Source organism: Penicillium taxi (genome assembly GCF_028828555.1).
Source record: "Penicillium taxi strain IBT 34144 chromosome Unknown utg000003l_segment0_segment0, whole genome shotgun sequence".
Classification (NCBI taxonomy): Eukaryota; Fungi; Ascomycota; class Eurotiomycetes; order Eurotiales; family Aspergillaceae; genus Penicillium; species Penicillium taxi.
In genome coordinates, this window is record NW_026643205.1 from 3,286,144 (window position 1) to 3,307,948 (window position 21,805).

At 46.8% G+C, this 21,805-nt stretch overlaps 11 protein-coding genes across 11 annotated transcripts; 6 read left to right on the forward strand and 5 right to left on the reverse strand.

Annotated features, from left to right (window-relative positions):
* Window positions 1-802: 802 nt before the first annotated feature.
* N7495_004657 (uncharacterized protein) lies at window positions 803-1,162 on the forward strand (the record flags this gene model as incomplete). Its single annotated transcript, XM_057207308.1, has 1 exon — window positions 803-1,162. One exon carries the CDS (start codon window positions 803-805, stop codon window positions 1,160-1,162), a length of 360 nt encoding a protein of 119 aa, XP_057064988.1.
* Window positions 1,163-1,633: 471 nt separating this feature from the next.
* On the reverse strand, window positions 1,634-1,972 carry N7495_004658 (uncharacterized protein; the record flags this gene model as incomplete). The annotated part of the gene is made up of 2 exons (XM_057207309.1): window positions 1,634-1,752; window positions 1,774-1,972. 2 exons carry the CDS (start codon window positions 1,970-1,972, stop codon window positions 1,634-1,636), a joined length of 318 nt encoding a protein of 105 aa, XP_057064989.1.
* Window positions 1,973-3,177: 1,205 nt separating this feature from the next.
* pex13 (peroxin PEX13) lies at window positions 3,178-4,636 on the forward strand (the record flags this gene model as incomplete). Its single annotated transcript, XM_057207310.1, has 3 exons — window positions 3,178-3,229; window positions 3,315-3,800; window positions 3,852-4,636. 3 exons carry the CDS (start codon window positions 3,178-3,180, stop codon window positions 4,634-4,636), a joined length of 1,323 nt encoding a protein of 440 aa, XP_057064990.1.
* Window positions 4,637-5,648: 1,012 nt separating this feature from the next.
* N7495_004660 (uncharacterized protein) lies at window positions 5,649-5,828 on the reverse strand (the record flags this gene model as incomplete). Its single annotated transcript, XM_057207311.1, has 1 exon — window positions 5,649-5,828. One exon carries the CDS (start codon window positions 5,826-5,828, stop codon window positions 5,649-5,651), a length of 180 nt encoding a protein of 59 aa, XP_057064991.1.
* A 1,271-nt stretch (window positions 5,829-7,099) lies between these two features.
* Window positions 7,100-8,657, forward strand: N7495_004661 (glycoside hydrolase family 76 protein; the record flags this gene model as incomplete). Its single annotated transcript, XM_057207312.1, has 4 exons — window positions 7,100-7,196; window positions 7,263-7,510; window positions 7,570-8,022; window positions 8,094-8,657. 4 exons carry the CDS (start codon window positions 7,100-7,102, stop codon window positions 8,655-8,657), a joined length of 1,362 nt encoding a protein of 453 aa, XP_057064992.1.
* An 87-nt stretch (window positions 8,658-8,744) lies between these two features.
* On the reverse strand, window positions 8,745-10,450 carry N7495_004662 (class I SAM-dependent methyltransferase; the record flags this gene model as incomplete). The annotated part of the gene is made up of 4 exons (XM_057207313.1): window positions 8,745-8,954; window positions 9,014-9,984; window positions 10,047-10,357; window positions 10,443-10,450. 4 exons carry the CDS (start codon window positions 10,448-10,450, stop codon window positions 8,745-8,747), a joined length of 1,500 nt encoding a protein of 499 aa, XP_057064993.1.
* Window positions 10,451-10,675: 225 nt separating this feature from the next.
* N7495_004663 (putative cysteine synthase) lies at window positions 10,676-12,170 on the forward strand (the record flags this gene model as incomplete). Its single annotated transcript, XM_057207314.1, has 5 exons — window positions 10,676-10,933; window positions 10,989-11,048; window positions 11,100-11,218; window positions 11,270-11,925; window positions 11,992-12,170. 5 exons carry the CDS (start codon window positions 10,676-10,678, stop codon window positions 12,168-12,170), a joined length of 1,272 nt encoding a protein of 423 aa, XP_057064994.1.
* Window positions 12,171-12,294: 124 nt separating this feature from the next.
* On the reverse strand, window positions 12,295-14,130 carry N7495_004664 (Myb-like DNA-binding domain protein; the record flags this gene model as incomplete). The annotated part of the gene is made up of 1 exon (XM_057207315.1): window positions 12,295-14,130. One exon carries the CDS (start codon window positions 14,128-14,130, stop codon window positions 12,295-12,297), a length of 1,836 nt encoding a protein of 611 aa, XP_057064995.1.
* Window positions 14,131-14,408: 278 nt separating this feature from the next.
* N7495_004665 (beclin 1) lies at window positions 14,409-16,049 on the forward strand (the record flags this gene model as incomplete). The annotated part of the gene is made up of 2 exons (XM_057207316.1): window positions 14,409-14,493; window positions 14,542-16,049. 2 exons carry the CDS (start codon window positions 14,409-14,411, stop codon window positions 16,047-16,049), a joined length of 1,593 nt encoding a protein of 530 aa, XP_057064996.1.
* Window positions 16,050-18,265: 2,216 nt separating this feature from the next.
* N7495_004666 (Clr5 domain-containing protein) lies at window positions 18,266-19,606 on the forward strand (the record flags this gene model as incomplete). Its single annotated transcript, XM_057207317.1, has 4 exons — window positions 18,266-18,531; window positions 18,627-18,871; window positions 18,929-19,036; window positions 19,089-19,606. 4 exons carry the CDS (start codon window positions 18,266-18,268, stop codon window positions 19,604-19,606), a joined length of 1,137 nt encoding a protein of 378 aa, XP_057064997.1.
* A 1,860-nt stretch (window positions 19,607-21,466) lies between these two features.
* Window positions 21,467-21,670, reverse strand: N7495_004667 (uncharacterized protein; the record flags this gene model as incomplete). The annotated part of the gene is made up of 1 exon (XM_057207318.1): window positions 21,467-21,670. The coding sequence occupies one exon, from the start codon at window positions 21,668-21,670 to the stop codon at window positions 21,467-21,469; it is 204 nt and encodes a 67-aa protein (XP_057064998.1).
* Between the last annotated feature and the right edge of the window lie 135 nt (window positions 21,671-21,805).

Below are 21,805 nucleotides of genomic sequence, written 5' to 3' on the forward strand. Positions count from 1 at the left end.
CCTTCCGTATTAGTGCTCACCCTTTCGCTGCTTTTGCTCCCTGAGTAGAACTCAGCACGTGTTTGAGCATTATAAGCTCCCCGATACCACAATTTCTCGTTCAAAACGCGAAACTTACGAGAAACTTCAGTTCAAACCCCGAATACTCAACAAAGTACTCTCCGCTGCAATTTTATCAGCAAAACTACTAATCATTCCAAGCTTGACGCCTCTTCTATCAAAGATGAATCCCCTGCCTCCCCCGCCTTGCTCAGTATCAACCAACAGGTTCTGATGATGATACCGTCAGAGTTATTCAAGCGTTCCTAGATTTTCTCCCCCGTGCAGGAAGAGTCTCCATGGAACGAGACATCTTGCACATGACGGATTCTCAGCTTAATCAACATATGGAATCTCTAGTGCACCATGTTCTCCTCCCAATGAGGGCCCGTAAAACTCCAGCCTCCACACCTCTATCTCCATGGCCAGGGATGCAACGTGAGGTCGAGAATCAGTACAGCAAAATGACAGTCACAGCTAAGAGGCTGAAAGGCCTCAAGATTGTCTTTTACGCGACAACAATCGGTGCGCTATCACTCTTGCCCCAGACGAACAGAAGATGCCCCCTAGCTTTCAAGGAGATACATGTGACACTCAATATGCCTATATTTTACTATTTTCGCTCTCAGCATTCACTAGTTATACAAAGGCTCGAGAAAGGTCGGAAGTCTGGACATCAATCAGATGGTGCTTTCCAATTCTCGATGATCTCGCAGTACTCTTCACGCATGATGACATAAACGACCATCGGAATCTGATCACTATGGCTAAAGAGGTTCATGATCAATTCGGCGAGTTTAAATTCTCTTTAGTAGCCACTGGCCTCCAGGACCAATATACCCCACATCTCTGGCAACCACGAGTCCTTACACGTGTACGAAGAATTAATAATGTGCAGTTCAGTGCACATGGCACCAGCTTCGACTTGCCATCTAGGGAACTAATCGAAATTCATCACATTGTGGCTCAAATTCTCCACGCATCCGGCAGAGCTCAATGGATTGAACGTGTTCTAGAGGATCTTGAGGACACATGTGTCCTGGCGCACGATGGATCCACGAATGTCGCCGATATACTGTGGGGGACCGACTTGGCACTCATGAGTGAGTTGATTTCATGCTGATATTGATACGGACCTGGGTATAACTTTTTATCGTAGGCATTCCAGAATCATAGTTTATTAGCCGCCCTCGGACACCTAATGAAGCATATTTTGACCTCAATTTTCTAGGTATGAACTCCACTAATTACATGTATTCCCAGAAGACTTAACTCGATCCAATACAATGCTCATTTCTTTATAGATGGCGTCAGGCTGGTAAATAGGAATAACCAGATAGGTGGGAAGTCAAGGTATTACAGCCTCTGAGCTTCTTCAATCACCTTCTTTATAGGCTCCCGGCTCAACGTGCGGTCCAACCAACCCTTCAAACCCTTCACAAAGGGACATTTATTAACATCATATCCCTTTTATTCCTATATTAATTTGGTGACCGTAATCTGCCAACTGGCCCAAGCTAAATCGCAACGAAACCTATCTCCCACCAATCACGGGCCCCCCCTCCTCGGTTTCCTGTCTACTCGAGAAATTCATTTACAACCCCGAGACACGGTTAATCTCGTTCATATAACGCTGCACCACACTGGGCACCCACTTAGGATGTAACTTTTTAAACCAGCACGCCTGGCCATAGTATAGACCTTGGCCGGAAGCTTGGAATAACAGCCACTAACGCGCCAGTTGGGCTTTAGAGCCAGGCTCAAAACTTATTTTGCGAGAGACATCGTACCGTTCCATCAAGTACTTCATGATAACACCAGATTCTCGGAACGTGAGGTCAATGTTTGGGTCGGGTGTCTTGTAGACGGCAAATAGTGTCTGACAAACCCCATCGCAGTACAAGTACCCCGAGAGGAAACTTAGCGAGTCCATTGACTGATAATACCCCTACATTCCGCATATCCCACTTGCCATCGGGGTCTACAATGTTTCCTATCCTTATAGGCTGGTATGAAAGCTCTAATCCTTACTCTAGTGAAGAGATATAGTTAAAGAGCCAGTAAAATAATGTGTCGCTCGCTTTAGCGGGCGTAACTAGCTAGTCGCCGATAACTAAGAACGGGGTTCGAGTTCTTACTGCAGTAAAACAAAGAGTTGAAGTTTACTACAGTAAGCGAGGAGTTGGTGAGTTTCAACGAACCGATACTACTCAGCACCGTAGAAAATCCAACAAGTGTAGTGGATGCTACGATACTGAATGCTGCGGTTGTTGTGAAGTCTCCTTTTCATTGATGAGAGAACTAGCTACTTATATAGTATATAGGCGCTCCTCTATCCTAGACGAATGTAAACATTCGTCCGAGACAGAAGAGACGGTGAAGACGGGACATTACTGTCGCGAATGCACATCGCTCAAGGGTGTCGTTTGCGATGAATGCATATCGTTCAAGGATGCCGTGATATACTAATCTAGTTCCAGAGTCACTATCTTAGCAGAAACTTTTCGGCCGAAATACTTTCCGTATGTTGATGGCCTTGTTTCTCGGCTGTCGCAACATAATGACTTTAAGTAAACCCGTTATAAAACGAGGATAATCTATCTACCATAATGGTGAGACTATTCTATAAAAATCTTTCTTGGTAAAGCTATGATTTTGAGACTTTATGTTTTTAATAGTTCCTTCTGCTATTGATAACCTTCCGATTGTACACAGTACTACACAGGTACATATTTAATGCGTACTGCATACTCGTTTTTATATCACGGGATTGTACCAATCAGATGAACTGAACGATAGCGGATTTGCCACTGCAGAGTTTTGACGGGGAAAATATATCATTATTGAATTGAACTGTACTTAGAATCGTAGACAAAATCTAAAAAAATCCTTGGAACTTATTGCTGTCGAATAGTCCAATGAAATCATCATCTAAGACCTTTAAATTCAGCTCAACTTCAGTCATCAAAAGTATAGTGCACACTTGTCATTGTTCGGCAAATACCGAAATCGCCGAACATCCTCGGCTCCAAATCCACTCACACATGAGACTTTTCCTCTCCCCACACCATCATCATCTTACCAAAGTCTCTAAATCAGACCACTCTCCTCACCGATGCAAATTTACTGAACCCAATCATGGCGTCGGTCTCGCCCCCTAAACCTTGGGAAAGAGCAGGCACTGCTGGTGGTAAGATAAACCCTTAAAGCGGTGTGACTCCGCTTTGCCATCGCAACTCCACCTCTAGATACTTAGGTAACTAACGACCTTCAAGGTAACACAGCATCTCCATCTCCTACTGCTGGTCCTGTCGCTTCGACCGCTATGACTGCAAGCTCGCCTTCTGTGGGCACCTCCGCTCCTGAACTACCCTCCCGCCCTAGCACACTCAACTCTGTCACATCTACCACCACTGGCTACTCTCCCTATGGCAACTCGCGCTTTGGAGCTGGAATGGGTGGAATAGGAGGGATGGGTGGCTATGGCGGTTACTCTTCACCCTACTCCCGCTTCGGATCCATGGGATCGATGTACGGTGGCTATGGAGGCATGGGCGGGATGGGAGGCATGTATGGTGGCATGGGAGGCATGTACGGAGGCATGCCTGGGCAAGACCCGAACGACCCAAATAGCTTGACAAACTCTTTCAGCCAAAGCACACAGGCTACCTTCCAGATGATCGAAAGCATTGTTGGCGCGTTCGGGGGCTTTGCCCAGATGCTGGAAAGCACGTACATGGCCACCCACAGCTCATTCTTTGGTAGGTTACCCTGTCTCTATATCTTGAATGCATTCGCTAACCCACTTGAAGCAATGATTTCGGTTGCTGAGCAATTCGGGAACTTGCGCAATACTCTCGGCTCAGCTCTAGGGATCTTCACACTTATTCGATGGTTCCGCACACTGATTGCAAAACTCACAGGTCGCCCTCCTCCAGCAGATGCGACTGCTCTGACTCCGGCTGCTTTTGCGGCTTTCATGGGTGGGCGTTCGGCGCCCGTCACTCTCCCCGACGGCTCACCGGCTCCTGCTAAGCCCTCGAAGAAGCCGTTCTTCATGTTTCTAATTGCTGTTTTCGGTCTTCCCTACTTGATGACCAAGCTGATTAGGGCTATGGCCCGGTCACAGGAGGCAGAGGCACGCCGTCGCCAGCAACTTGTCGGTCCCGGTGGAGAGCCACAGGGTGCATCGCTTGATCCGTCCAAACTGGACTTTTGCCGTGTGATGTATGACTACACCCCTGAGAACCAGGATGCCAACGGCATAGATCTGGCCGTTAAGAAGGGCGATGTCGTGGCTGTCCTCAGTAAGTCTGACCCCATGGGAAATGCCTCAGAGTGGTGGCGGTGCCGTGCTCGTGACGGACGAGTCGGTTATCTACCTGGCCCATACCTGGAGACCATCCAGCGACGACCTGCTCAGAAAGCCATCACTGGCGATGAGTCAGTTAGTCTCACCAGCACAACGAATGATGCAACAGATGCCCGCACGAAGCGCCTATCTGCGCTCTCGAAGCCTGACCAACCACCAGAGATAAATGGCAAGTTGAGCGACATCTCGCCGGAGAGCTTTCAAAAGAGCAATTTTTATTCTTGAAAACAACATAGATACTAACCGGATGGGTTTTCTTGTTTCTATGATCACTCATGGCTCTGATTTTTGATTATATGTATCACGCCTAAAAGATTCTTGTGACCACTCCATTCTTATATTTCTTTCTGGCGGTGGATTTGGATCTATATCTGATCCTACCGTCTCTTTGACATTCGAGCAGCTGTGAATACTCCACTCCAGTATCTGTCGATCCCGTTTTTCTTATCTTTTCTCTTCTCTGCTGTCTTTGGTTTGGGACTGGTTTTAGCGATGTTATCTACGTTTATGTATCTTATTCTGGCGCCATGCATCTGCACGGGATTGTGTCAATGTTCTCCAACTTGAGAACCGATTTTTGTTCATTTCAAGCGTATATTTAACTGTCTTAGATGGAAATTCCATGCGGGTTTTTTTTGACTCTGATATGGTCAAAAGCTATTCTGTCCACTCTTCAAGTTTCAAAAGATTATCAAGGGAAGCCAAAGATACGAATGAACTGGAACATAAGCCGAAGATTACGTACATACTTGCTCGAGAAAGGTAGCTACAAGGAAATATCAACTGCACCGCTGTCCCAAGAACATAAGGACTATTCCTCTTTAGGAAATCATAAAATGATAAGTTCTTTGTCTAATATGGGACTATGCAGCATAATGATGGTGTCGCGTAATCTCATCGCATGACTACAGAAGGAATACCAGACATCTGGTACATAAGCCAAGCTGTTTAGAAGCTATGAAACCAGCAACAGAAAAGGGGGAGGTGATTTCCTGGTGGCGCGTAAGTACTGCGACATGAAATGATTCGCTGTTTTGTAAGCCATCTTGTGATAAGATCTATATTGCCCAAGACGGGTCAACTTGTTGCATCAGTCTCACTAATTTTTTGTCACGGGCAGCCTTCTATGATTCTTGAGTCGTACCTCTCTAGCGAAATATGCCGCTGACCCTCATATTTCAGAGCAAATGCAGCAGGAGACTGTTGTCGAGTCATATCTCGGGAGTGTTGATTGAAATCAAAGCCCCTGGGAAAAGCTGGTGACATATCGATCACTGGAAGACATGGCCAGCAGCCGTCGGCAGATCTCGCTGCGAAAGTAGTTATTTGCAAAATCTGAATTGATGCGGCTGCCCATATTCGTAGCTACAGGGAATTCTATGGCTGCTGGGCAGGTGTTTTGGCGCGGTACACGCATCGTAGTGGTCAAGTGTGACAAATGTGAGTTTGTCACTTTCCCACTTTCACTTCGCGCACGTTCTACTTTAATCCCACTTGACCTTTCAATTTTCATGGCTGGTAGTGTGGACTTGACGGGGCAACATCTTCGTGTTCAGCTAAATCATATTATGTAGTCGAGACCCCTTCTGAGCCGGGGCTCGGTCTGGACATTTCTTGAGAAATCCATGAATACCATCCTGCATGTGATGCAATGCAATGCAGACAGATTAGTTCCAAGGTTCATATTGTCAGCACGTTCTGGTACTCATAGACGATGGTTGTACAACGTGATTGTGGGAATATCGCCTTTATGTAGGCTAGCTGCTAGCAGAAGATAGAAACAATTTGTTGTCGATAATAGTTTCTGTGTGATGTTGATGGCTGACGGGGTAGTTGAAGAAGGATAGAAGCTAGCTGCGAGTTATGCCTTGATCATAAGAGTGAGAGTGGATTACTTATGTCGTCAAGATCTGATACTGATTAAGCTTCTTTAGGTAATTGCCAAGACTGCTCTAACCTCCAAGGGAAAATGTCTACTACTATAATGATGTCACGTCAAAGTGATCTTCAAATTAAAAATAGACGAACCATTCAGATGGTCAAAATATAAGGGAATCCCAACCGTAGTGGACCTTTCAACCGTCCCTGTCCACGGCTCCTTTGGGTTTGGTGTTTGAGGTTTCGCTTCCCCTGGAGGCCGTATTACCACATCTTTGGGCCCTCCTCAGCCGCAAAAAGTCAGCCTTCATAGTTATGGCTTTGAATTCTTCCAACAGCCAAAAGCTGAAATACATTATGTGACCTATCTAGATTCTCATGTGAGGACCCAAATCCTTCGCTTGAAGATGAAAGGTTTCAAGTTTCTCATCCTTCGCAAGGGAGGCTCCGATGTACAACTCAAAGATCTCCAGGTGCCTGAGAGAATAACTCGGGAGTAACTTCAGGGTATGCCGCAACTATTGAAATTAAACGGAGTTCACTACGGAGTACGTGGACAGCATATAATTGACACAGTGGGTCAAGCCCACGATATAATTGATCAACGAACCACGTTTCACCTCTTTCTTGACACTCCACTTCTCAGGGAGGCGCAGGGGTCTATCTTAATTTCCCCACTTGACTGGATATTCAATGACATAAGGCGGTTTAGGGAGGAGGGCGGTGATCCACTTGGTTTTCCAATACTCGCTACTTCAACTCTCTTCCATTCTTTTTCCTTTGCGTAATCTTGTTATTATTCTCACAGCTATGCATGTGCAAGGAAGATGGTCAATATGTACCTGTCTTCTTCTATTAGCACAGATCTTTCAAGTCCATGCGATCAATCTGAACATTGACGATCAGCGTAAGTTGGAACGCAGTCAATTGATAGGTTTTTGGTCGCCAGACTTGCTAATATCTGTCTGAATAGAATCTTTCAAAGATGCCGCTAGCGACGCTACCTACGGGATGATGAAGTGGTATAGTGGTAATGAAACCGGGGCTATTCCCGGTGCATTCCCATCGAAATGGTGGGAAGGAGCTGCTCTTTTCTTGGCGCTGTTGAACTACTGGCATTTCACCGGCGATGACACATACAATGACGAGCTGAAGGTTGGACTCCAATGGCAGTCTGGTACTGAGGGAGATTATATGCCAAGTAACTACAGTAGTTACCTTGTAAGCGACCATATTGGCTTAGAACCGGACTTCGAGCTCAAACTGACTCCGATGAAAAGGGAAATGACGACCAGATGTTCTGGGGTCTAGCAGCGATGACAGCCGCCGAGCTCAAACTACCCAACATGCCAACCGGCTTCTCCTGGCTCTCTCTCGCACAAGGCGTCTTCAACACCCAGAAGGATCGTTGGGAAACGAGCATGTGCGACGGCGGACTGCGCTGGCAGCTCTATGTCTACCAAGGGAGTGGATATTACTTGAAAAATGCCGTGTCCAACGGTGGCTTTTTCCAACTAGCCGCTCGTCTGGCCCGGTATACTAATGATGATCAATATCTCAAATGGGCACGCAAGGCCTGGGACTGGTCATGCTCTGTGCCACTAGTAAATAACAAGACGTGGGAAGTGTCCGATTCGACAAATGGCGAGAATCAATGCAATAATGGCGACCATACGCAGTGGACCTATAATTATGGCATTTACATGATGGGCGCTGCTTATATGTATAGCCATGTATGTCTTCCCCGCATGACAATGCCCTGAAGATTGGGGGTTTCGGATGAATGCTGACTTCTTCCCATCAGACAAACGAGTCCAGTTGGCTTGATGCTGTGAATGGCCTGCTAAACACGACACTCGATAAATTTTTCGACAACAAAATTATGTCAGAAGTAACCTGCGAACCGAGTGAAAAGTGCAACAGCAACGAAATCTTATTCAAAGGTCTTGAATCCTCCTGGCTCGCATTTACGGCTCTACTGATTCCATCGACCTCTGCCCGCATCCTCCCATATCTCCAATCTTCTGCAGCAGGTGCCGCCGCATCCTGCACAGGTAACAATAACAATACCTGTGGAGTTCGGTGGTTGCAGTCAAAATGGGATGGATGGACCGGTATGGAAGAACAGATCAGTGCGAGCAATCTATTCAGTGCGAATATGCTGCGTTGGGTGAATGATTCCAACTACAGCCCCGTTACTGCCTCCACTGGTGGAAATAGTAGCGGTGATGTTAATGCTGGGATGGGCGATACCCAAGACACTGTTAAGCCTATGACGACTGGACAAAAAGCTGGTGGTGGGATTTTGACAGTGATCTTCTTCTTTGCTTCTGTTGGAATGGGCTCTTTCTTGATAATGGGGGGTTAGCATTGCACAATCTATGTCCTGAGTGCTTTAGCGTTCTTTTAAACCATTTTTCAATAGATATTGTACATATAATAGCTGTGCCTAAATCTATACAGTCATCAACATACTGGCATTCTTATACCAGGACAGAAGTGGATTCTCCCCATTGCGAGTCTCCGTATCCTCAATATAAGCCCAGCGATCCACAAAGTCCTCATGACTGGAGACTTGGGTCAGCTTTCCAGTAACAGCACGGTAAACATCTTCCGTGACGTGGAAGTCTGTGGGGAAGAAGATATCAAAGTAGCCTTGGTGAACCTGTAAGAGATGAATTAGCTGAGTCCATAAGTTTGACGCGGAGTGAAAACCAAACTTACAAATGGAGTGGTCACTGGCACCGTGGTCCGTTTGTACCGAGTCTGTACTACTGGCGCATTCAATCCAGGAACGGCGTCTGGCAAAGAGCTGAAATCACTAGCCACAAGACGGTGTGCAGGGAAATACTGATTCAGCACATCGAAGAACTGCATCAGGCGCGTGGGAATATATTCGGGCTGAGAATAATTCTTCCCAAAAGGTGGCACGGAGCGTAGGCCGCGCAGGACCCGCGGGCCAAGTGGGCTAGGGAATGAACGTCTAGCCGCGGCCTGGCGCACACGCAAGAACCGGGCAGCGACAGGATCTAATTGTCTATTGAAGAACTCGTGGAATTCGCCATCGGAGTCGATTAAGACTCCGCCTTGTTGGGGAAGTTCGGTGCGAGAATCGTAGCGGATGGAGTCATGGGCAAAGTTGTCGAAAACTTCGAGAGCCAAGAAGAAACACGGTGAGTGAACGTAGGTATCCCAGTCGAAAATTGACTTGTTCACAATCTCAATACGATCTCGGTGACCGGCGGCATTGAGGGCGTCGAGCATATTCTTGTATTGAATATTAGCTAGCGCAGGCGAGATTTCAATGATCTTGTATTTAGTGCGTTGGTACACTTCGTAGTCTGTATCACGAATGAAATCCAGAATATTCAACATCATTGTACCATTACCAGCGCCCATCTCATAGATAATTAGGTCGTGGTAGGGATAGAGCGTGAGCTTATAATTTGATACGAGATACCGCGCAATAGTCTCGCCGTAGTACGGCCGAAACAGTTCTGTCGGTGTGTGCCAAAGCTGCCTTGCAATATCGGGCTTGAGCTCATCAAGCTTATCTTCGAATTCCGTATACCGCTGTCCAAGCAGTCGATGAAAGGTCGGCCCATCTTCGATATTATTGAAGTCGAATGGCTCGCCAGGACTGAAAATAGTCGCGTGCTTCGAGAAGTAGCCATAATGCGGGTTATATAAACTGTCTATAGGGCTGATTGTTAGATCGTGCTCGCTTTATAGGCCCAGGCTGTGGCTCAGAACTCACCGTCAATAAATTCGCGCGTCAACATCTTCACTTGCCGCGGTCGCTCTCGCCGAGTTCGCAGGTCCTTGGCCGTCACAGTCGGATATGACCAGTACTCCTTATCGATGTTTTTAGGGTTGTCTCCCCGTTTCGTCCAGAGCATGCCACCATCCTGTGACTTGCGCTTGGTGGCATTGCGTCGCGTGAGGAATGATCGGGTCTGTCGGGAGAAAGAGGACGGGGGTATCGCAGAGATTGACACGCTGGATGACGGAAAATATGCCGGAAGAGCTGGTTGAGCACAAGAGAGTCCATGATGTAGGAGCTTGAAGCTAGAAGACCTTCAGCGTTGCACATTTCGGTGATATATGGCGGCCCCAGGCATTAAAATCACGTGCCCAAGGCGGATCTGATTACAGCTTCATTCTTAATTCTTGTCCGATTCGGTTTTGGTATTATGGCTTGAGGCCCTTCTATCATTAACTTCATTATTAACTTTATCAGATTGTTTTAAAAGTATCATCTCATTTGGCTTGTTTCAATTCCCTTTATTCCCAAATCGAGGGAAAGCTTGATGTGAGCCGAGCATTTTCAATTCGACAGAAAAACAAACAGAGAAAATTACAAAGAGCCGCGATAGCTAGTCAGCGATGCCGGATCATTTCGCTCTGTATATTGGCACGGCATTTGCCGCTGGTGTCTGCCTAGCGCTACTATATAAAGAGACCCTAGACTCACGGCGTGACGAGAAACCAACAGAAACAAGCACGACATCAGATGAGCTGCTTCCTCGATCAGGGCCCCCAGCCATTGTCAATGGCATTGAGGGATGCATAGGAAATACACCACTATTTCGTATCAAATCCTTATCGGATGAAACAGGATGTGAGATCCTAGCCAAGGCAGAGGTATGCATCTCGAATGTAGGATTTCAGAATATAGGCATCTAATTTAAGGGTATAGTTTCTCAATGGCGCCGGTCAGAGCTCCAAGGACCGTGTGGCACTTAGTATGATTGAGATGGTATGTCTCTGCATGTACAAAAACAGTTGAATACCGTTAACTCCAAGGCAGGCCGAAGAAATGGACATATTGAAGCCGTATTCAGGCGACACTATCTACGAAGGGACATCAGGCTCGACCGGTATCTCACTTGCAACTCTTGCACGAGCAAAAGGATACCTCGCACATATGTGAGATCATCTCCGGTTCAAACTAAAGCATCCAACTGAACCTGTCTACAGCTGCATGCCATCAGACCAAGCAATTGAGAAATCCAATCTACTCCTCAAGCTAGGCGCAATAGTAGACCGTGTGCCTCCGGCACCAATCGTCGAAAAGAACAACTTTGTGAACCGCGCGCGATCACTCGCAAAGGCACACACCGAATCAGCAGACCCCACCACGGACGAGGGAGAGCTTGCAGAGGATGCGAAACAAGGCCGCGGCTTTTTTGCAGATCAATTCGAGAATGGAGCTAATTGGCGCGCTCATTATCGCGGCAGCGGACCGGAAATTTACGCCCAGTGTAACGGGAAGTTAGATGCGTTCGTCGCAGGCGCAGGAACTGGTGGGACTATCTCTGGCGTTGCGCGGTTCTTGAAGCCTCTGCTTCCTAATATGACTGTTGTACTTGCTGACCCGCAAGGAAGCGGATTGTATAACCGTGTCCGTTATGGTGTGATGTTTGATCCGAAAGAGCGGGAGGGGACTCGCCGACGACGTCAGGTTGATACTATAGTCGAAGGCATTGGAATTAACCGTGTGACGGCGAATTTCGAGGCTGGAAAGGAACTTGTCGATGATGCAGTGCGTGTGACAGACGCGCAGGCTTTGGCGATGGCTAGATGGCTTGTAGAGAAGGATGGTATATTCATTGGTAGTAGCAGCGCAGTCAACTGTGAGTTTCGTCCCTTCCTACCTTTTTCATCATTGAAACTGATGAAAGAACTGACATTATTGCTAGGCTTTGCGGCGGTTAAGACGGCTCAGAAGCTCGGCCCTGGTCATAGAATCGTGACTGTGCTAGGTGATTCTGGAGCGCGACATCTGTCACGATTCTGGGCCAAAGCTGGTGATGTTGGTGGCGCAGTTGATACAAAGCTTACGGATATCTTGAATGCGAAGGATGAAGATTTCCAGTAGATAAAGGCATATGATAGTATTATTGAGACATGTTAGTATTAGTCTTCATGCTCTATGACACTAGACGAGCTTATTTCATATTGATTGGGACAGGATGTTCTCACAAGGTCATCTGTATACCAGATCACTTTTTTGATGAGGAAATCCAATTGAAACGTCTCGCAGGTAAAGATAAGCTTGGTGTCTCTCGGCAGTTGAGAATTGGACTCTCGAAGTGGATTCCGGATACCTGAGATGGTGTCTGGGATGGTGTCTGAGATGGTGTCATAATCAGATGCTTCAATCCGGATTCCTCGGGTTCAGTCTGTTTAGGGCTGGATAGTTCGATGGCTATATTATCCTTATCCTCATCACCCTCATCATCATTTTCGCTCTCATGCTCGACATGTTTGTATGAAGATTTAGGTGAAATGACTCTGTTTTCCCCTGCCGTGTACTTGCTATTCCAAACCTCCTCTCCTACCCACAAACGTAACAATTCATATTCAATCTCAGCGCGAGAACGAATTGGCAACTTGTCTCGTATTGTGTTCCAAGATAAACCCGATTGATCTTTAATCCAATCCAAAGTCTCCAGCTCTTTATGAGACCATGGGGCGGATAACCGGGGCGGTCTTGCACGTCGCCCGTCCCAGTGAACAGTGAACCAAGCAGATACTTGGCATTTCCTTTTGTAATATGGAAGAACTTTATGGATTTCCCTCATATTTCTCCCTTGTATGAAGCGCATACGGATGATCATTTTTGATTCGTCGGGTGTTAGGCCGCGATATGATTTGGTGGGCGTTTCTTCCGTTGACGGGGATGTTGGTGTTGTCTTGTGCACGGGCTGCAAGATAACGTGGCTGTGGGATTCGGCCTTTGCTTCTGCATCTGCATCTCCTCCTTTTGCTTCTGCATCTGCATCTGGCTTTGCATGTGAATCGTATTGTAATGGCGAAGCGGCTACAAAAGCCGCTACGTCTCCCTGCACATCGCTTGCTTCCGAGTGGTTATTTCGACCACCATCTTTAGTTCCCGTAGCCGATTGGCTTGGGGGAAGCTTTGCATATTTACGACTAATCGGTGTCGTAGGCTTATGATCCGATGGATGCCATCGCCTCCCACGGATATTCCATGCCTTTAATGGCGAAGACGTTACTTGGGCTTCCTGTAACGGGTCGTCCGATTCGTCACCGTCCGACGTTTCTCGAAATTTCCAATCTTGTGTTACAGGACTGGAATGATACTTGCGTTTCGCCCGGGGCCGGGATTTGCTCGGCGTCGCTTGGGGCTTTTCCTCGATTCGCGGGCGGCCTCGTCGAGGCACAGCCCAAAGAGAGCCAGACCCTGGTGGAGAAACTTCCTTGTTCAGGATTGGCAACCTGGATGCCACATGGTAATTCCGTTCCACTGGCGTCGAGAAGATCTGGGGCAAGTCAGGAGCTTGCCACAGAGGGTCCGTGGGAATGGAGGCTAATTCAACTGATTTTTGGAGATATGTAGCTTTGAGGTATTTGGAATCTGGAGAATCAGATTCAGAATCAGAAGGCACCCAGTAAACTTTGGGCTTGGCCTCGTCATCTCCATTGCCTTCTTTATCGCCTGCAGAAGCTAGTAACTTATCACCAGCACCGGGACCCGTAGCTTCGTTCTCCTTCGCTTCAAATTCCTCTAATGGCCTTTCTGCATCCTCCTCTGCCTCGGAGTCTGTATCTTCCTTGTTCCCAGTATCGACTTCTTCACGCATGCCCAGTAGATGACCATTGTTGACCACGATTTTCCCACTTTGTAGATCGATCTCGTCGCCTACGTCTGTGAAGTCCTGGCCGTATTTCGAAAAGATGCCTTCAAAGATAGATTTCAGGCGCATGTCGTTGTTGGCTCGTGCAGCTTGAAGATCCCAGTCTCCCGATATAGGCGCATCCTCTTCAACATCTAAAGTCCCCGCAAGACGCGGTCGCTTCATCGGTCGTTCCATAGTGTTGCCATCCACCGCGGGAGAAGCGATGGACTAACGTAGGATTGAAAAGCAAAAGAGTTTATCAATGCAGCATGATATAGATAAGAATCTGTAATTTCAGCTAGCTTCAAAAGAAATATCAGAGAGAGAAATGCGAAGTGTGAAAGGTCTGAGTTGTGGTGCAGCGAAGGGAGGTAAAATTGTGAAATAAATATGACGTTCCCGGAGCTCAAGCTCCTCCCCGAACTTCAACCTCCCCACATTCACATCCCCCAGAATGATCTGATAACCACGTCATGTATTGCCAGAAGTGTCGGACACCGCTAAAGTTGGACGGCTCTATTGAGTCGCTCAACCCAGCTGCATTTGAGCTACTTGCCAGTAAGCATTACCCGTCACTCGTTGATTATGATTACTAACTTCAACAAGACTCTACAGGCAAGGCGCTCTCAGAACATATAGCTACTTCCACCACAGCTCGCACCTCCTACCCTTCAGAACGACATGAATTCTACGATCGCACTTCTAAAAATGCCTCTCAAGCAGTTTATAGGAGATCCATCCCCGCGCCACGGTCGGGCACCCAAGCTCACCCACCCGGTCTACCACGAGGCGATAGCGGAAACATGTCTTTTGTGGTACTTACAGAGTCACAGTTTGTGCCTCCAGTAGAAACCCGTCTACCATCACGACCCAAGCGCAAAGGCTCCCAGAGTCAGGACCATAGCCGGGAAGATGGGACCTTACCCAACCAGGTTGAGAGAGCGAGCCGTATCTTTGAGATCGTCTCATCACGCTCAGATGTCGACCATCCCATCTGTGTCGAGTGTACAGAGATGGTAGTTGAAGGGTTACAGAAGCGTCTAGCTAGCTCCATCAAAGAGCGCGATGCATACATCTCGTTTCTGCGGACCTTGACTGCATCGGTTCCATCCGCGGAAGAAATAGAGTCAGCAGAGAAATCATTGCAAGAGAGCCTAGAGTCCGAGCAGGCGAAACTTGCGGAGCTCGAGGCTCTGGAACAAGAAAGGGCTACTCTGGATGAAGAGATCGGAACGCTTGAAGAAGAGTCGCGGCAACTCGATGTGCAAGAAGAGGCCTACTGGCGGACCCGCAACAGCTTTTCTTTGACATTGGCAGAGTTCCAAACGGAGCGGGACGCCTTGAACATGCGTTATGACCACGATTCACAGCAACTGGAGCGCTTGCAACGTACAAACGTTTACAATGATGCGTTTTGCATCGGGCATGATGGGTACTTTGGGACGATCAATGGGCTGCGGTTGGGTAGACTTGCTAATCAATCTGTTGAATGGCCAGAGATCAACGCAGCTTGGGGCCAAACATGTCTGCTCCTTGCAACGATTGCAGAACGTCTGGGCTTTCAGTTCCAGGGGTATCGATTGAAGCCCATGGGTTCCACCTCGCGGATCGACAAGATCGAGTCCCCGGCGCATCCAAGCGGCACAGCTGCCACTGAACGCGTCGCGCCCAAGATCACTCAACTGGACCTCTTCTCGACCGGGGATCTCCCGCTCAATCTCCCCTGGATCCACCGCCGCTTTGATGCGGGTATGGTGGCGTTCCTAGAGTGTCTTCGCCAATTGGGCCAGTACGTCGAGTCCACACCAACGCCGGCCCCTTCACGCCGAGGCCCGACTGGTGCAACCACCCCAGGGCTACGACTGCCCTATGAAATTAAAAGGGATCGTATTGGGGATGCTAGCATCAAGCTCGGGTTTAACCAGAATGACGAAACGTGGACTCGAGCATGCAAGTACACCCTGACCTGCTGCAAGTTCCTACTAGCGCATGCGAGCAACGTCGCTAGTGCAGGCTCGAACAATTCGGCCGTTGCGGCAGCAGCCGTGGCAGCAGCTGAGCAGACCCGACAATCCGCCCCCAGTCCATCCAGTCCTACGATAAATAAAGCATGAAAGGAGATCAAAGGAGGGCTAGAACCTTCGAGTCAAAGTCAGACATACATTTATGCATCCTGATCCTCCTTTTTACCTCTTTCTCTTTATTGACTATTGAGTTTTTTTTTTTTTTTTTTTCCTTTGAGCTCTGCGGAATGACCAGTCTCTAGACTCTGGATCAAGGGCCAGAACCAACTAATCAGAATTTCACGTTTCGGATTCTATCGAGCTAGGGCTAGCTCGCGGGTCGCGGAAGCCGTCCGATTTCCCATCTAATCCGAGAATCCTTCCCGGGGAATTCTCCTATGTCTGGGAGGGCACTCCTGATCCATTCGATATCCTAGTACCTGCATGCGATCCGACCCGGTGAACGGTGGTCCGTGGGCCTCATAACCAAAGAAACGGTAGTCTTTTCCGTCCGAGTGTGTGCTTAAGGTGGACCCCTTGCTCCTTACTCCACGCGGGAAGTCGTTTTGTGCCATCGCATGGGCTGAGGGCTGAACCCATACCTGGGACCATTTACCCATTTACCCCTCCTCCCCTCCTCCCCTCCACCCCTCACCCCTGGTCTATGTAAGCTCGGGGATCAACAAAAGTACCAAATCATTGCGCCCCGCATTTTGGCAACCGAACGCTCTGATCAATACCTATCTGGGCTCTAGTCCCCGGAGAATTCACGCAGGAGGGACGGGTGCCCGATTCCCCACTTCTCTTTGGCCTCTCTTTGGCCTTCTGTGAACTCTCTTCGCCTCTCACATTTTCTCTCGTTTCTTCTTTTCTTCCCCTCCTTTTACTCCCCCCTCTTTCCCTTATCCGGACTATATATCAGACCCCGTTTAGTACCAGTTGATGGAACTGTTTCCATGCCCAACAAAGTACATGAGATTGAACCAGTCACTTTCTTCTATTTGACTTCAATCGGGGACAAGGATTACTCTTCCCCGGGGTCGATCAATGCAGTCATTGATGCCTTGTCACTTAACACACGGATCTCAAGTGTTCTAGGCGTTCGGATTTGGGCCAGTGGCCGTTTTGATGTACATTAGTTTAAGAGGAGTGGACTCCAGTGGATTCCAGTGAATTTCCAGGTTCTTCCTAGTATACGATATACGAGGCACACGCGAGTATTCCAGAATAGTAACAGATATCTTTTTTTTTCATTTTCCTACTTGTTTCTTTTTTTTTCTGTTTCATCTACAACAGGACTGTATAATTCTAGGAAGGTAAGTATGGTTGGTATAGATAGAACCACTGTTTCGGCAGGACAAAAGACTGGCAATAATCCTTTTAGTTCAAGTTATTTTTGTACAAGTAGTGGACATGATTAATCATAATTTAATTCTCAATCCATTTTTTTTTTTTTTTTTTTAAATGACTTTATCTCATGTCTCAACGGCGAGGCATGTTCCCAAACGGTCGGGATCCACCCTTGCGTCTAGACTTCAATAAAAATATTAGATGCTGCATAAACGACTATTATCAAATAAGAAACTAAGGACAGGATATTGTCCACGCTCCTGGCTTAATAGATTGTATCAATTAGTGTAGAACCCCAAATGAAACAAGAAAACAAAACAAAACAAAGGGCTGTCAGCTTTCGGGCCGTTCCTCGAGGACCCATTTTAAATTACAGTACAATACAGTATCATGGAGACAGTATTAGGAGAGATGAGATAATCGCTATTTAGGGATCTATACTCTATCTACTCCATAGGTTCGTATATCTGTTCTATGTACTCTAGCATTATACTCAACATCGCCCACATCTTATCAGGTTAGAACCAGGCACATAGTACCTACTTTCTAAATGACAAAATACCATCTACAATAGATGACAAAAGTACTAAGATTCTCAGCTCCACTTTTGCCGTTTTTTATGTATTTGACCTTTTTTATTATTTTTCGTCTTTTTTTCTTTCCCTCTTTTTTTCCACTTTTTTTTCCTTTCCATGAATTTAATTCATTAATTCCATACTACTTACTCCGTTTCTTCCCTAGGGCCTAGTCTAGTCATACATAGATCTTTTCTGACGATCATGACACGCTAGATGGAGTCCACGCCATGCAGTAGTCAAGACAGCTGATTTGCCCGGGGATGCAGGGGGTTGTGCGTCCGGCTGCGACGCGCCGCAAAGAGTAGTTTAGTTGAAAGATTCCGAGTTGCCTGGTGATCGCATTCTTCTGATATATACTTGCTTTCCCTTCATTATATTCTGCAATCTACTTTCACTTCCATGAATCCTTACCCAATGCCTCTCTCTCCCACTCCCTCCATACGTGGAGCTCCTGCTGGCCCTGTACCTGGAACTGCAGCTGGTGGCCCTGGACCTGGACCTGCCGACGGTTTCCGACCTCGTCGATCCGACGACTGGCATGAATATCGCGAAATCATCGAACAACTATATCGCAATGACCAGCTGAAACTGCGCGATGTTAAACGCATCATGGAACGAGAATACAAATTCTTTGCCTCGTATCACACCACTTTCTTTACTTCTCTGTTCTGCACTTTTCTATAAATCCAATCCAATAGCATCTTTCTATATGTTACCATTTCATCTTTGTCCAAACAACCCGCCTAACCTCTTTTTACAGAGAGAAACAGTACAAAGATCGTCTCGCCGCTTGGAATGTCCGGAAGAATATCAAGGCCAAGCAAGTTCAGCTTATGGTCCGCAAGCAAGAAAAGCGAGCCGCCCGTGGCAAGCAAACTGCCTTCCGCATGAATGGTCAGGAAGTCGACAAAAAGCGCATCGCCCGCTTCTCACGTCGCTATCACGATGCCTGGGAGAAGGACCGTGTGAAGAAGAAGGATGCGAAGCAATCAAGTCCTGAGCCTGGTAACTCAGCCCTAACCTCGACCTTTCAGAGAGTATATCTCTAAATTTTCTTCATAGCTACTCCCTCCGATATGACTTGCTATACGCCTGAGCGTGATGTTTCCACACCTATATCTCCGACAGAAGTGTCGCCGTCGCGAGAGGCGCCATACCCACTAACCTATGGTACTGATCCATTCTCGATGAAACGAGGTCATCTTGCTCACTTCCTTCACAGAGACTATTCCCGATTTCGTCATGGATGAAGACTCGCCATACCACATGTCCGCTTCTAACCAATCATCTCGTCCAACATACCACCGCTCAAATTCAGTAGCACATCCAGGACAGCATTCGCATTCTCATTCGCAACATCCTCAAGTTCAACAACATCCAATCCAAGTACATCAGCATCCGCATTCTCTTCAACACCAAGTACAGCACCCTGTGCATCATCAGCAGCATCCGCATCCGCATCAGCATCAGCACCCTAATTACCCCGTTTCAGTCTCAGCCGCTACAACCCCGGTTGCAACTCAGCTTCTACCCCCGGTTCCAATATTGAATCCTTCTCATCGCGTCGATGTTGATGCGCCTGGAGAGATAGTCACACATCCTGATGACTGGAACCGTCTCGATGCTTTCCAGGACCGTTTGCAACACTTGCAGTATACTCTCAACCAGAGTATGTCTAAGTGGGCAAGAGACCAGGATTCTAATCAGGAGATTAGTCACCATGAGGGACTTGGACTGTGAAATCATCGATTGGTGCATTCCACTTTTATTCTATCTTTTCTTCTTTTATTACTACTACTCCATCTCTTCACTTGACCCTTTGGGATTCTGTTCCGATCTGATCTACTCTGATCTCTTTTTTCCTCTTCCCTTCTCTGACAAATTCTCTTTCTCCTTTCTCGACTACATATTTTCATCTCATTTCCTTTTTTTTTTTTTTTTCCTGACTACGTTATGTATACGAGTTTTTGCGACCATGCCCTTATTTCCACAAAGGTTCATATTTCTCCTTTCTCGTTTGAAGCGTTCTTCCAAACATTATGAGTTTTCGTTCTCGTTTCGTTTTGCTTTGATTTTGTTCTTATTTCCAAGTACGCGCATCAAGAACGAGATAAAAGAATCTTTATACTCATAGCAAGGGCGTTCTTTTTTTCAAGTGTTGCTGCTCTTTTATATGCTGGGATCCAGGGCTGAGGTTGAGGGTATTATCGGTTTTGGGGTTGGATCATTGATAGCATCACTGACGTACACTGGTATCAGCAGAAGTTCTGATTTATACGGAAGATCTGAGATCCAAGATCTTAGATCCACAGGAAAAGCTGCGTAGAAGATTGATCTTAGTTTGCTGAAGAAAGTATTATCAAGAAAGTGGTAGCTAGGCAGTAACGGATTTGACCACTTTAAAAGCATACCTATTTATATACCCGATTTTCTATGCCAGTTCTTGGCGTTCTTCTTCCTTATTAGTGCTCACCCATCGCTGCTTTTGCTCCCTGATCTGACTGAGTATCAGGTGACACTCAGCGCACAATGAGTACTCAGTGAGCGGTCTGATTCGCTCACTGAACGAGCTAAGTAAGAACCTCAATAAAATGCAACACGTTAGTCCCGTCCCTTCCCACGTAGGTTTTTTATATTATCCCATCAATAAATGTCGGGCTTCACTAGAATGGTCATTCATCCTAAGAGCCACACTCCTGTTCAGGGGGTAATCTTACTGCGCATTTTATTTGATTGGTCTACCAAATCTTATCTCAGGGTATAAGCTACTAGGAAGTACTTCATTTAGCCCAGGCCTTAAACGAATTTATACCATGATTTCCAATCTTGCTTCGTGCTTGATCAGAACGAATATTCTTCATGATATAAGGGACCGCGAATGACAAGTTACCGGGGAAACATCTATGGATTGCGTTCCATTTGATTGACGCTTCGCTTTTCAAGACATCCTGTTATCTATTGGCGAAAAATCAATGAAATAGGAGGAGCGGAAGATATACATCACTATCCGCAAATTTCCCAGAACTAAGCCGAATAATATAAGCACCTTCCAGTGTTCCAACCTCGTAATTAGGTGGTAATGCCAGTAAATATGAACACTTTACTTGCTCCGCGGGCGAAAGCTGTTGAATACGTGCATTTGCGCCAGTGTCTGCCTGGAACTTCTTGTCTTTGAAGTAATTTGAGACCACACATTGGTGTCTATATCTGTCAAAGCAATCGTTTAGGAACGATTTAACGTGTTTTTGTGACTTATTTAAAGTTATCTTCTCCGATTATTTCTTGACGCGAGTCGATTGTAGACGACATCAGCCCGATCTTAGTTCCCGTTGCTTTGACTTCCCAAAAATTAGCTTAGTACCAGTAGCTCTCCATATATCAAACTTACCTGGGAGTGTCAGACTGGCGAATATTCCTTACCATCTTCTAAAGAATTCTTAATCGGATACTTCGTCCCTTATTAGGGGTTAAGGATTTGTCTTGCAACCCATTCTCGTCTACCAGGGGGAAAGAAGTCAAGACACGCAAGGAATTTAGACACAACATTCTCCTTCGCATCTTGCTTTGGAGTATATGTGTCCAAGCGGGCTTCGGCTAGGGCTATGCATCGTCCATTGGTTCTATCTCATCCCCCTCCAGATCAAGCAGGCTACTTGATTGTTCACGAAAAATAAATCCAGTAATGGCACGATTCGAGGATCTGGATGGTGAGTTTTTCGATCTCGGAAGCCGCGTTGTAGGATTTGATGAAGTCTTCTTCTTTCGGCCTTTGCCTTTCTTTGCGGCTTTCTTGACTTTCGACATTTTGTGGTGCGCTGAGGGGAATGAAGGAGGCAACGGTTATTTACGCATTACCTCACAATTATGTCAGTTGTACTAAGATCAAAGTTCTGGCTGATCAGGCCTTCAAGAGAGGTATTGGGCATATTGAAAAATTGA